Consider the following 15582-nt stretch of genomic DNA (forward strand, 5'->3'; position numbering starts at 1 on the left):
GTGAGACTGTTAGTGTGGGGTGAGACCGTTAGTGTGGGGGGGTGAGACCGTTAGTGTGGGGTGAGACAGTTAGTGGGGGGTGAGACCGTTAGTGTGGGGGGGTGAGACCATTAGTGTGGGGTGAGACCGTTAGTGTGGGGGGGTGAGACCGTTAGTGTGGGGGGGTGAGACCGATAGTGTGGGGTGAGACCGTTAGTGTGGGGTGAGACCGTTAGTGTGGGGTGAGACAGTTAGTGTGGGGTGAGACCGTTAGTGTGGGGTGAGACCGTTAGTGTGGGGTGAGACCGTTAGTGTGGGGGGGTGAGACCGTTAGTGTGGGGGGTGAGACCGTTAGTGTGGGGGGGTGAGACCGTTAGTGTGGGGTGAGACCGTTAGTGTGGGGTGAGACGGGCGGGCGGGCGGGCGGGCGGGCGGGCGGGCGGGCGGGCAGGCAGGCAGACAGAAAGGGCAGACAGACAGAAAGGGCAGACAGACAGAAAGGGCAGACAGACAGACAGAAAGGGCAGGCAGACAGACAGAAAGGGCAGACAGACAGAAAGGGCAGACAGACAGAAAGGACAGACAGACAGAAAGGGCAGACAGACAGAAAGGGCAGACAGACATAAGGGCAGACAGACATAAGGGCAGACAGAAAAGGCAGACAGACATAAGGGCAGACAGACAGACAGACAGACAGAAAAGGCAGACAGACAGACAGACAGACAGACAGACAGACAGACAGACAGACAGACAGACAGGCAGACAGGCAGACAGACAGACAGACAGACAGACAGACAGACAGACAGACAGACAGACAGACAGACAGGCAGACAGGCAGACAGACAGAAAAGGCAGACAGACAGAAAAGGCAGACAGACAGAAAAGGCAGACAGACATAAGGGCAGGTAGACAGACAGACAGACAGGTAAGTAAGTAGGTGCAGGTTATCCGTTTGCTGAAGCTATAAATTAATGACCAGTCCTCAATTCTTAAGTATTTTGTTGGGTGTTGTATTTATTTATATATAAATAATAATATAGATGTGCTTTCTGAACTTTTAAATGTCTTCTGCTTCATTCACCTACTCCTCTCTCCTCTTTCCTCTCTCCTCCTCTCCTCTCTTCCCCTCCCTCCTCTTTCCTCTCCTCCCTCTCTCTCTTTCCTCTCCTCTCCTCCCTCTCTCCTCTCTTCCTCTCCCTCCTCTTTCCTCTCCTCTTTCCTCCCTCCTCTCTTTCCTCCCTCTCCTCTCTTTCCTCTCTCCTCTCTTTCCTCCCTCTCCTCTCTTTCCTCTCTCCTCTCTCCCTCCTCCCTCTCCTCCCTCTCCTTTCCTCCCTCTCCTCTCCTCTCTCCCTCCTCCCTCTCCTCTCTTTCCTCTCTCCTCTCTCCCTCCTCCCTCTCCTTTCCTCCCTCTCTCTTTCCTCTCCTCTCTCCCTCCTCCCTCTCCTTTCCTCCCTCTCCTCCCTCTCCTCTCTCCCTCCTCCCTCTCCTCTCTTTCCCTCCCTCTCCTCCACCAGGTGATCTGTGAGATCAGTGATCTGTCTCTCTCGATCTACAAACGCTTCCAGAAGTTTCCGTGTGTCATTGATAAGAACCAGCTGTGCTTCTCTCGACGGCCCGATCCCAACCACAGCCGGGTCACCACCACGGCCTACCTGGAGCAGCCCCCCCGCGGACCAGCGCCCCCCCTGAAACATGTAGGTACCCCCCCCCCCCGCTGACCAGCGCCCCTGAAACATGTAGGTACCCCCCCCCCCCCGCTGACCAGCGGCCCTGAAACATGTAGGTACCCCCGCGGACCAGCGCCCCTGAAACATGTAGGTACCCCCCCCCCCCCCGCTGACCAGCGGCCCTGAAACATGTAGGTACCCCCGCGGACCAGCGCCCCTGAAACATGTAGGTACCCCCCCCCCGCTGACCAGCGCCCCTGAAACATGTAGGTACCCCCCCCCCACAGACCAGCGCCCCTGAAACATGTAGGTACACCCCCCCCCCCCCCGCTGACCAGCGCCCCTGAAACATGTAGGTACACCCCCCACGGACCAGCGCCTCTGAAACATGTAGGTACCCCCCCCCACGGACCAGCGCCCCTGAAACATGTAGGTACCCCCACGGACCAGCGCCCCTGAAAAAAGGAGGTACACCCCCCCGCGCGGACCAGCGCCCCTGAAACATCGTGGGCTGTTTCCCCGAAGCCTGTTTTTGGGATTAGAACTTTGTCAGGGTTTTTGTTTTTAATAAAAAAAAAAGTATTCTAGGGCGGCTAGGTGGTGTAGTGGGCAAGGCACTCGCCATCAAGGAAGCGACTGGTCTCGAGGAGAGGGAGGGTGAACCGAGGTCCTGAGGTTAAAAAACCCAGGACGCCTATCGTAAAGAGTAGGGGGCTCCCCGATGTTCCTGGCCAAATTCCCAATCAAGTCTCTGACATCAAGGCCACCTAATCATCCCTTCCCCTTAATTGGCTGATATGAACCCCTGTCTACTGAGCCGTTCAGCCATTGTGTAGTGTGCTGTGTGCCTGGTGCCAGTGTATGGCAGCCATTGAGCCTGCATAGCCCAAGGTTGGGTGCTACCAGTGGTGGTAAAGGAGGCAATTTCTAACCCTACATTGTAAAGCGCTTCGAGTCTGAGAAAAGCGCTATATAAATGTAATGAATTATTACACATGTATCTTGTGTTTTATAAATATATATGTACTGTGTGTTGGATTCTGATCAATCTGGCCAGTATCACGTCTTCTTGTGTTATCCTCTCTCCATCCATTCCTCTGCGTTGTGTACTTTTAATGATCCTGACGTCTCATATACTGGCTGATACAATCCTTATCTCTGCCCGTTAGTGCGATCCGCAAACCATAATAATTCTCCACCTTCGTAAGAATTCGACACTTTGACACAGCGTAATACCTTACAAGGAGAAGCAGTTTATTTGATAAACAGAAGCCTCAGCTCAGATGTTAACAGATTGTATTGTCCTTGAAAAGTCTATTCTAATGATCTTTCGGTGTGTTCAGTCTATCGTCCTTCTGCTATTCAGTCCAATGGTGGTCAGGCCTGGTCGTAGCCAGAACCCTTCTCCCGTTAGCCGAAGCTAATGATGATGTGTCATTCCTCCTCCTCCCCCCCCCTCTCCGTGATGAGGAGAGAGTCTCTCAGTCCTAGTCAGATTGTAGTCTGCCCTTAGCCGCTCTTGGTCTGGCTTACACCCGGAAACACTGTTAGATTTATAGGATCTTCGTCATAGCAACGACGGCCCACCCCTCTTCTGGTTGTCATGCGCTGTCATGACAACTGCTAATAACCTTTCACACATTTCAAAACGTTTCATTACTGTCAAAACCTCCATCGCGCTCTGCCTCTGTGCCCTGCCACGGTATCAGCTTGTTGTGTCTTAGATCGGAATTCAAAACATTCTGCTGGCTGCTAAACATTCTGCTGGCTATGCCTCTGAACCGCTTCTTCTATCACCGTCTGCATACACTTCGACCTCTCTGACACCGTTACATGCTACCATCTCCCCCCAATCTATACATCACATATATTGAAAAACACCCCAGAACCCTGTGACTACATAGATAACCTTTTATATGTACCCCTGTAGTGACCCATGACCTTTCATGCTTCCTGCTTCTAGAAGTCTCCTGCCAACGTTAAGGACAGACGGACTGCAGCTCCACCTACAGGCGTAGCAGAGTCCCAACACCAAAATAATGGAGACAACACTGCGACAAAGGGCAAAGAAAGGGAGAGCGAGGGCAAAGGTGGAGAAGAGATGGGCGATACAGAAGAAGTCAAGGCTGGAAACATCTCTGCTGCTCTACAGAAACACAAACCAGGGACCAAAACCAAACCAGACACTGCTACTACTCCCAAACACCAACCCGAGGCTAAAGCCTCCGGCCTGGCCCCAGCAGGAAAAGCCAAAGCCTCCGGCCTGGCCCCAGCAGGAAAAGCCAAAGCCGCCGGCCTGGCCCCAGCAGCAAAAGCCAAAGCCGCCGGCCTGGCCCCAGCAGGAAAAGCCAAAGCCGCCGGCCTGGCCCCAGCAGAAGAACCCGAAGCCTCCGACCTGGCCCCAGCAGGAGAGGCTAAAGCCTCCGGCCTGGCCCCAACAGAAGAGGCTAAAGCCTCCGGCCTGGCCCCAACAGAAGAGGCTAAAGCCTCCGGCCTGGCCCCAACAGAAGAGGCTAAAGCCTCCGGCCTGGCCCCAACAGAAGAGGCTAACGCCTCCGGCCTGGCCCCAGCAGAAGAGGCTAAAGCCTCCGGCCTGGCCCCAACAGAAGAGGCTAAAGCCTCCGGCCTGGCCCCAACAGGAGAAGTTGAAGCCTCCGGCCTGGCCCCAGCAGAAGAGGCTAAAGCCTCCGGCCTGGCCCCAGCAGAAGAGGCTAAAGCCTCCGGCCTGGCCCCAGCAGAAGAGGCTAAAGCCGCCGGCCTGGCCCCAGCAGAAGAGGCTAAGAAGAAGACCAAGGTATCAACCTCCAAAAAGCCTGATGCTATTCAGCGGTCCAATGTGACCAATGTGAGCCTCTCTTATGATTATTATAATAATAATAATAATAATAATAACTTTATTTGTATAGCACTTTTCATACAGAGGTTGCAGTTCAAAGTGCTTCACAACAGTAAAAAATACAGGCATAAGCGAGCATAAAAAGATAGACATGCAGGTAGAATCACAGTGTTTCACATTAGGATCTAGCATCCCAATAGGCTCTCCGCTTACAGTTTTCAGTAACACAAATAGTAAAAATAGTTTAAAATGATTCAGTTTAAAAATAGTAAAATAAAAAGAAAAAATTATAAAATAGAACGGACATAAAAAATACAGGCATGAGCAACAATGCATAGATATAAGATCCATGTATTTAAAGTTTACAGACAATCCATGCTGACTGATCTGCCATAAGCAAGTGACAACAATGCATAGATATAAGATCCATGTATTTAAAGTTTACAGACAATCCATGCTGACTGATCTGCCATAAGCAAGTGACAACAATGCATAGATATAAGATCCATGTATTTAAAGTTTACAGACAATCCATGCTGACTGATCTGCCATAAGCAAGTGACAACAATGCATAGATATAAGAAGGGAAATGGGGAATGGGCAAACTGCTTCTAAATAGCCCGTCATAGATATAAGATCACAGTCTGTTCTAACAGACCAAACTGCCATGTATTTAAAGTTTACAGACAATCCATGCTGACTGATCTGCCATAAGCAAGTGACAACAATGCATAGATATAAGATCCATGTATTTAAAGTTTACAGACAATCCATGCTGACTGATCTGCCATAAGCAACAATGCATAGATATAAGATCCATGTATTTAAAGTTTACAGACAATCCATGCTGACTGATCTGCCATAAGCAAGTGACAACAATGCATAGATATAAGATCCATGTATTTAAAGTTTACAGACAATCCATGCTGACTGATCTGCCATAAGCAAGTGACAACAATGCATAGATATAAGATCCATGTATTTAAAGTTTACAGACAATCCATGCTGACTGATCTGCCATAAGCGAGCATAGCAAGATATGGCAAATCATAGTGTTTCACATTAGGATCTAGCATCCTAATAGGCTCTCTATTCAGTAATACTCCTGTAATTCAAATAATAAAAATAGTTTAAAATGATTCAGTTTAAAAATAGTCATCAGTAAGAAGTAAAAAGTGCAATAACCGACGGACATAAAAAAATACAGGCATGAGCGAGCACAGTGTTTCACATTAGGATCTAGCATCCTAATAGGCTCTCTATTCAGTAATACTCCTGTAATTCAAATAATAAGAATAGTTTAAAATGATTCAGTTTAAAAATAGTCATCAGTAAGAAGTAAAAAGTGCAATAACCGACACATGAATTTGATAGGCAGTGTAAAAGAGTAGGCAGGGTAAGAATAAATACAAGTTGTGTCAGGATATCCCTGATGTTTCCTCTTGCCACTAGGTGGTAGCAGATATCTATCAGTGAAATGCCTGAGCAAAGAGATTTTAAGCTGTCTTTTAAAGATGTCTAGCGAGTTGGCTTCCCTGATGTTTTGGGGTAGTTTGTTCCATAGTTTTGGGGCATAGTTGATAAAGGCTGCATTACCGATCCTCTTTTGACTGCTTCTGGGAGCCTCTAGTAGTCCAGCAGCTGATGATCGCAGTGTTCTTGCTGGTGTGTAATTTATTAGAGTGTTGGCGATGTAGCTAGGTCCCTGTCCATTTAGAGCTTTGTATGTAAGGAGAAGGACCTTAAAGTCAATTCTAAATGTTACAGGAAGCCAGTGTAAAGCGGCTAAGACTGGACTAATGTGCTCTCTCCTTTTGGTTCTAGTTAGCAGTCGGGCTGCAGAGTTTTGGATTAGCTGAAGTAGGGCTGGGCGATAAAACGATAACGATAACTATCGCGATAAATTATTTCCTCGAAATAAACATGAAACGTGGTCGCAAAGTTTCGATATATCGATTTTCCAAGCTTGGCTCCGTTCCAATAGTATCTCCTCCGTTCAGCCTCGGCTCAACACACTCACTAACAACAACCAGCGTTACGTGATGACGTACTTACGCACAACAGCTAACAACCAATCAGTGAAGGAGATGGCCGAGACCCGGAAGGAGGTAGGACTCACTCAACAAGGCTTGCTAGGCTAATTAGCTTCCACGGCATTGTTTTATATATTTACGTGCCGAGTATGTGTGTGTTTTGAATTCTGAGGCCACGTTTATGGTAGTGTGGGATATACAGTGGACGCCGTTTCAATATATTGTGGCGGAAGAGAGTATTTTAGTGTCATATTTAGCACATTGTCATGGAATACTCCGCTTAGAACCAACAGGCTGGCTAGGTTAACTAGCTTGCACGTCGCTGTTTTTATATATTTACGTGCCGAGTATGTGTGTGTTTTGAATTCTGAGGCCACGTTTATGGTAGTGTGGGATATACAGTGGACCTCGTTTCAATATATTGTGGCGGAAGAGAGTATTTTAGTGTCATATTTATTGTCATGAGATACTCCGCTTGTCGGCTAACGTGCGCAGACTGATGACGACATCAACTCGACTTGAGACATTCGCAGCAGCATAAGAAGTTAATTAAACTTGACGGACATTATATCGACGATAATTATCGATATCGAATTATATGAAAATAATTTTATAATTTTATCGCGATAACGTTTTTGGTCATATCGCCCAGCCCTAAGCTGAAGCCTCTCTGTGGTTTTCTTAGGGAGACCTGTGAAAAGTGCATTACAGTAGTCTAACCGGCTAGATATGAATGCATGAATTAGCTTCTCAGCATCGTTCTGATTAATAAATGGTCGTACTTTTGCTATATTTCTGAGATGGAAGAACGATGTTTTCGTCACTTTGCTAATATGAGAATTGAAGTTCAGTTCTGAATCTATGACAACCCCAAGACTAGTGACCTCAGATTTGATCCAAGGGGTTAGTCCCCCCAGGTTCTTTATTAATGTTTTTTTTTTAGTTTTGGAGCCGATAATTAGAATTTCAGTTTTGTTCTCGTTTAGTTTCAGGAAGTTCTTACTCATCCATTTATTTATTGCCAGTAAGCAGTCTGTAATGGAGCTAATCGCTGTATCATTTGGTTCAGCAGATATGTACAGTTGTGTATCATCCGCATAGCTATGGAAATCTACATTATGTTCTCTGATGATATCACCCAGCGGTAACATGTAAAGGGAGAAGAGTAAAGGACCTAAGCAACTCCCTTGTGCAACTCCATAGTTGTTGTCGTATATATCAGACATGTGATCTCCTAGTTTAACATAGAATTTCCTCTCTCTGATGTATGTTTTAAACCAGCCTAGCACATGGTCTGAGAAACCGACATGGTTTTCAAGACGATCGATTAGAATATCGTGATCGATTGTATCAAATGCTGCACTGAGATCTAACAGGATAAGGATGGAGATCTTATTCTCGTCAGAGTTTAGTCTGAGGTCACTGATTATTTTGGTGAGGGCAGTTTCAGTGCTATGATATTTTCTGAATCCTGACTGAAATTCTTCTAAGATGTTGTTTTCTTCAAGAAAGGAATTTATTTGAACTGAAACTATCTTTTCAAGTACTTTACTAATGAATGGTAGGTTGGATATTGGACGATAATTTGCCATTTCATTACTATCCAAGTTAGGTTTTTTTAGTAATGGCTTTACAACTGCTGTTTTAAAGGCATCCGGGAAAATACCAGTCCTAAGGGAAGTGTTTATGATATCTAGCACAGGGCTTGAAACACTATTAAATACCCGTTTGAAGAAAGCTGTAGGTATAGGGTCAATGTCTGAGGTGGAGGAGTTACATTCTGAGACAGTTTTGCAGAGTACATCTAATGTGATGCATGTGAAACTTCTCATGGTTACATTGCACGGTTTGCCGCAATCAACTTTATTTCCATCATGAGTTTTCCATCATATTTTCTGTGTTTGCCATCTCCACATACCTTGTTGTGGAATCTCCAATCAGTATACAGTCTATTTTCTGTGTGAGGTTAGCATTTTTCTTTCCAACAGTTTTGGGGCCGTTTGTTTTTGGGCTAGGCCTAGTCTGCCGGTTCTTTCCACAGTCCTGTGGCCTTGGTGAAGCCTCGTTAGCCTTCTCAATAGCCGGCATGTTAACGCTGGTCCCGTACCTTCGGCGTTGGCTACCGCGACGTTCTCGGCGCATGATAGTCTCTTCGCTGTTAGCCGTTCGCTCGGTCTGGGTCGTGTTTGCTAGCCGTGTCGCTAGTGGCTCTGTTTTCCTCGTCGTCTCGTCGTTAGCGTGTGCTCCGATGTGCCGGCTGTTAGCTTCGCTAGCATTAGCGTGAGCTCCGGCATGCCAGCTGTTTGCTTCGCTAGTGTTAGCGTGAGCTCCGGTATTCTTGCTATTAGCGTCGTTAGCGTGAGCTCCGTTTCGCCCGCTGTTTGCTTCGTTAGCGTTGTTAGCCACGCTTCTATGTCTCTTTGCTTTGGGTGTTGATATGCATGTTTCTGAGAGTAGGTTGAAACTATTTCCTGGCGGTACCGGGGGTGAGGTCCTGGTTCGTTTTTTTCTCCTTTTTTCCTTGGCGGTGATCCACTGCTTTGGTCTAGCTCCTTGGTTGTGCCAAGGACCGTCTTTTGGGTGGTGCTGTTCTGTAGCTACTAGCATAGGCCAGGTTTCAATCATGGTATTGTTGGCTATATTTGTAGTAGCTTCAAACATAGAGTCAAGGAATTGCTCATTCTGCTGTATTTGGTACAGGGTAGAAACCCGAGCCTCCAGCTCTACAATCTTCATACTCATCTTCAAGCAATTAGTACATTCTGTGGGAGAGCCGAGTCCCGGCATATTCCCTTATTTCCTGTCTTTTCAGGTTAGGCTAAACTGAAGCTAAGCTAAGTACTTAGCTGGTGGTGGTGGTGATGATGATGATGGTGGTGATGGTGGTGGTGATGGTGGTGGTGGTGGTGATGGTGGTGGTGGTGGTGGTGATGGTGGGTCACTCACTTCACAACCGGGGTCTTTATGAAATATCATACAGGAGAGCTGTCTGTTGCTCTCTCCTAAACGGGGCAGCTTCCGTCGCTCTCCCCTACTATTACTCACACGACCAAAACCACTGTCGTCTTCCGTCTCGTTAAAACTCAAAATGAAGTATGAAGTATTCTCGCCTTTCATAAATATCCTCGACTTCAGCAGTGCCCGACATAGTCCTTTGTGTGTAGCTGATAAGACGGAGACTTCTTCATCTCGCCGGTCCTCCCACGGAGAGATCTCGCTACTCGTCCTTTCGGTGAAGTACTGCGGTCATAAATCTAAATAAATAAATTCACAGTTCTGGAGAAGTACCATAGGAACTGGGAGTTAACATACAGAGTATTTAGAGTTGAAAGGGCTATAATAAATCATTAAGGTAGCGATAGGTAGAAAAACACGGAGCGACAGTGAAAAGCAGCTTGCATAGCAGAAGCAGGAAGTTTATTATTATTATTTATTATTGTTATTGTGTTTTATTATGTTTCCTCCACATTAGGGATGGGAACCTTTCACATTTGAACCGATACGGTACCGGTACCTGTGAATCGATACCGGTACCCAACGGTACCTTTTTTCGGTACTTTAGTCTCAAAAAATGTTATTTACCTACCTCAGCCGTGAAAAAAAAATCCAAACTTCAAATAACTACAATTTCGACAGTTTTCGGCTCGCCATTGCTCCGACTGCTTTGTTGTTGAATCAAATCAAATCCTAGGTAAGCATATATTGTGCGTGTGAACGTTGACATGAAAAGAAAAAAGGTAAAAAAATAATAATAATCGGTATCTCACTTGAATCGATACTCGGTAGTACCGACGTGTTTCGGTTCGGTACCTTAAAAGTACCGAATTCGGTACCCATCCCTACTCCACATGTACCTTAACACATTCCCAGCCATGACTTATATCCATCAATATAGCCAGTCTGCCACCACTCTAAGCATATGGAGATGTTCACCTTCTTTGCAGGGCTATAACTTTTTAAATTGTATTGCTAAATTGACATTACTATGCTCCATTCAACATCGATTATCTATCGTTCAGGATGTAGGAACGTTATACTTTTTCATTCATATATTCATACAAAAATACCTTCTAGAATATAAGTATGTTTTTATCATTTCTGCAGTAATTCCTAGAACGTGAGCTATAGGCCTAAACACATATATAGATTATTGATTGCCGTCTATTCCCTAGACACGCTATATTAAAAAATTCAACTGTACATGATCGTATGCGTTATGCGTCATCATGCACGGATGAAAGGGGGGGGTCGTTTATAATTCTGTGATCGTCTGCGAAAAAATGAAATATGATCTCAATATCGCTGTACAGCGTGGTTTGGCAGACAACGCATGGCGGGCAATAACGCTGTACAACGTGAACGGCGGTGGATGTGTTAACAGGTTCAGTGCCAGGGGTTGCTATGGGCGTATGGCCGGTGTGTGCCAGCGCTCTGTTCAATGGGGATAAATTCCGGTGTTTGCAGTGCTAAAACTATAATAAATATTATAGCTATGGATCTAATTTGTCAGTGAGTTTCTTCCGGTCAACATGCAAAAAACTAAAAAATGTCATCTACATTTCCGTTTTATACCGTGGTGAATATGAGTATATTTTTTAGGGCTGACCTTCGATTTTTTCTTTTGGAATTCGAAGCTTCGGGCCGAGATTCTATTTTAATTCAAAGTATATATATAAACTGCTCTGATGAACATATGACCCACACTAGATGAATGATATAACGCTGCCCACGGAATTATAAACGATCCCCCGCCCATCCGGTCAACATCAGATGATACGTAGAAACTTCTAGAAGTACGTCCAATTGAAATTTTTTATATCGCGCCGATTGCCATCAAACTGTATTTCATCATCAATATAATGCATTTGGGGCTATAGATCACGTTCTGGAGAAAGCTGCAGAAAGAGATGAAAACATACTTATACATTAGACCATATTTTACTATGAATATGTGAATGAAAAAGTTTAACGTTGCTACACAATGAACAATACATATAGGACTTTGAATGGGCCCTAATAATGGCAATCTAGCAATAGGATTTAAAAGGTTATAGCCCTGCAAAGAAGGGGAACTTATCCATAGACAAATAGAGCTGACAACAGATGGTATATCATGAATTTAACCTCCGGCAGCCAAAGTGTTAAAAGAGAGGCAGAGTTGATTTTGCAAAAATAAAATATATATATATATATTTCCTTTTTAAATTCTTGTTTTTTTAAATAATCAAATTTTATTTTCATATTCGAATCCCATGCCCATCGAACGAAGCTTCAAAGTATATAAGATACCCCTAATAGTTTTAGATTCTGTGTAATCCCGGGAAACGACGCCAAACAGTGTTTTACTGCATTTCATTATAAATCTTGCCATTTCTCGCCTGGATCAATAATCAATCTGAAATCAACGCTAGATTATCGGTATTATGTTTCATCATGCATGCAAGAAAGGGTGGGGGGGGGGGTAATTTTTCTATGCTTCGATCGCCACCAACGGGACACGGCCCACACACACCGCAGACACACAGGGGGGAAAAATTATCGGATCAACGCAACATTGATAACATATGATGATGAATAGTTTCTTTTCTGTCTTTGTTTACAGATGTGTGGACTTTCAAAAAAAATTATCACAAATGTACATACTCAAAGTAAGCTCACACACAAAATCCAAACTCAATGACCGAAAAAAGGAATAGGCTGAAGCACATGCTTATTTTTGCCTATCCTTTGCAATTCTTAAAAACGAAATATGCTTTAATATAAGAAAGAAAAACTTAAAATATGCTGCAAGATATAATTTTGTTTCTTTTTTTAAGAGAGAAAAAAGTTTGTTTTACTCAAAACTGTGCTCCTGAATTATTTTATCCTTTAAGGTCGCTTTCACATATAGTTTTGGTGGACTCGGTGCGGTTCTGGGGGTGAAGTTGCAACATTGTTGCATTCTTCATTTGGTTTGCCTGCGTTCACATAGATATCTGTCAGCGGACCGAGACCTTCTGAACAATGTCACGCGGTCGAAAAGAGCGCTTGTCTATTGGACAGTGGAAATGTGTGTGTGGCTGCGATCCCGTGTGTGTGTCTGTGTGTAGCCCTCCAGATCAGCGGAGCCGAGTTTTGACATGTCATTGATCCATTGTTCTATTGAAGCACATTACCACCATCCTCTCGCTAAACAACTTGTAGACCACGGTGTTTTTATGAGTGCCCACAAGTAGCTGTTTTATTAATAATATAAGAAGCCGCGCGCCTCGGTAATAATAATAAGCCGCGTTTTTCTTCCTTCTTCCCAAGATGCACAGATATATAGATAGATAGATAGATAGATAGATAGATAGAGAGATTAGATGCAGTGTGCTTGTTTTGCAGTGAGTGCTGCGAGCAGTGGTAATAATAATCACTTCCTATATTTGGTTCGCGTTTGGTTCGATGAAGCCGAACCGAGACCTACGTTTTCAGGCGGACTAGAGTTCGCCTGCTTGGTCCGCGGACCGAGTTCGACGCGCATTCACACAGACCCGAAAAACCGGACTATCGAATTCTGGTCCGAAAGTCCGGACCAAACAGCCCCTGTGTGAAAGCGACCTAAGGCTTTTTTAAATCTCCCCTGAGAAGTACACAACTTCAACCCGTCACTAAGACTTCCATAGTTTAACTCCCAAAATTTAAACACATCTAGCTTTTACATTAGTTCTTACCTTTTTACATGTTTTAAGAATACACAACCCTCTTAAATGATACTTTCATTCTCTTGGTAGAAAGAGACATTGAATACAAGCTGGTAGGTTCTTACTCTTAGCACGAAAAATGATCTCCAAGGTTTTTATATAAACCATATCTACAAATTTTTATGTGCAGGTCTTTATGAATAATGGATTTGTCGATTCAAGGTAACTAGCTTTATTTATTATTCTTTTCGTTTTTTCTTTTATTCGATTTCTTTTTATTCTATGCAGTGTCACGGACCTCGGTGTTACCATAGGAAATCATTCTGAGATCCCGAGAGTGCAATACCGGCCGCATCCTGCTAGGTGGCAGTATCGCCCACCCTTTGAAACCTTATTTCACACTGTCACATCTCATTTTGTCCGGGCGGAGAATTTAGACCAAGCCAAGTAAATTGCTTAATCTGAGCACTTTGAAACGCGTTCAGCACACTTGAGGCATATCCTGTGCCACTTCATGTCAGGGACCCGATCGACATCAATACTGGAAATCACGATCAGACAATTGGAATATTCTTTTTGGAATAACCCCGATCAAAGGTAAGGACTGTCTGACGTCAATTCCACCTTGATCCTACAATGATTTCATATCGATCCAGACGATCAACGTATGTAGTATTCAAAACGAATGCCGTTGCTGGTGATCAAAGCATCAAAAACCGACCCCCCCCCCCCCCCCCTTTCATGCATTCATAATACCTATTATATACATTTGATTTGGAAATAGTAGCGTGTCCAGGCGAGCAACGCAAACGCTTTTAGCAAAATTCACATATCGCTCCATAACACAGTTACCAGGAATTAGCCAGGATCACTCTGAAACTATACAATATTCACCACGGTATAACACGCGAACGTATACATGAAAACAATTATTCTTTTTCACATGTTGAACGAGGCATAGTTACTGTCAAATGAGCCATAGTATTGTCTCCATAGCTATAATATAGAATATATTATTATTATTATTATTATTATATAGCAAACACTGTGACGCACAGTGAAAATAATAATAATAATTTCAATTTGTACCGCACTTTATATTTGTGAAAATCTCAAAGTGCTACAGGAGATAAAGATAAAAAGTTAAATGAATAAAACAATTAAAATGAATAAAACAACCAATGATATTGGAAGAACATAATTTATTTTATAAAATAATAATAAAAATGAATAGAAGTAAAAAATAAAATCCCTATATTTTACAGCGGTGGCCCATTGACTACAAGGATGGATAAAACGGCTGGCGCTGAAAGTGTTAACACATGCCACTTTTTATGCAATTTTGCATGCAATAATAATCCAAGATTCATCTGTTAGAGAAATAATAAAACAGGAATATGTTTGTTAGAGAAATTATACAACATTATTCTGTTAGATAAATAATTAACCATTCATCTGTTTGTTAGATAAATAATAAAACTAGAGGTGGGCATAGATTAATTTTTTTAATCTAGATTAATCTTCTTCTTCTTCTTCTTATTTGAATTTCCGGCAGTGTAGACGCATCGTGGCGTATTACTGCCCTCCACAATTCTTTTTATGGGCTCTTCTTCTTCTCCTTCTTCACCAGATCTATCTGCAATCCTGGATTTAATCTAGATTAATCTAGATTAAAATGGCTAAAAAGAAGAAAAAAAAACCTGCCGAAGGCATTCAAAATATGTGTGTTCTACCCAAATAATGACCAGAAGTAAGTCCTTACTTTTTCTTTCCTCCTTATGTTTCTCAGGTTTCTGAGCCCATCTCCCGTTTCCAAAATGCATTACAGACTGTTTGAAAAAGCTGTTTTGCTATGATAATTGGTAATGAAATAGGAAAATAATGTTCAATAAGATGTACTTGTGTTTAATAAGTTGTTTTATTCAGAAGTTAACACAAATAAATAATATTACCAGTACAGTACAGTATCTAGCACACTCTCAGGAGCAAAACAGAAAGAATCATTTCAAACTTGAACTATGTGACATGGCTTGAATCAACTGCTCCAGTGGAGTTGCTCAGTGGCCAATTGTGTCAACTGTGGTTGTACTGGGCAGCTCCCAGGTGTGAATGGAACTGTGTGAATGTGAAGCAGGGCGTTCCTGAAAAAGAGCATCTGTGCTCAGCGAACCTACCCTGGGTAAATAAAAGGTAAAAAAAAAAAAAAATGTAAAAAATATATATATATATATAATTTTATTTAATTTTTTTTAGATTAATGCGTTAATTATATTATCGCGCGATACTAGTATAGCGTTAACGCAGCACGTTAACGCCGTTAACGGCCCAGCTCTAAATAAAACATATCAGTTTGAGAAATAATAAAACATGAATCTGTTTGAGAAATAATAAAACATTAATGT

The 15582-nt window shown here is 43.4% G+C and overlaps 1 protein-coding gene across 1 annotated transcript in view; it reads left to right on the forward strand.

Annotated features, from left to right (window-relative positions):
- Positions 1–2064: 2064 nt before the first annotated feature.
- Positions 2065–15582, forward strand: part of LOC311232730 (uncharacterized protein) — a 44810-nt gene continuing 31292 nt past the window's right edge. The window contains exons 1-2 of the mRNA XM_084338311.1: positions 2065–2075; positions 3610–4491. Of these exons, the coding sequence (XP_084194437.1) occupies positions 3748–4491 (744 nt within the window). The 5' untranslated portion in view covers positions 2065–2075; positions 3610–3747. The remainder of the gene's footprint in view (positions 2076–3609; positions 4492–15582) is intronic.

Source organism: Notolepis coatsorum, assembly GCF_963971535.1.
Source record: "Notolepis coatsorum genome assembly, contig: SUPER_7_unloc_2, whole genome shotgun sequence".
NCBI lineage: Eukaryota > Metazoa > Chordata > Actinopteri > Aulopiformes > Paralepididae > Notolepis > Notolepis coatsorum.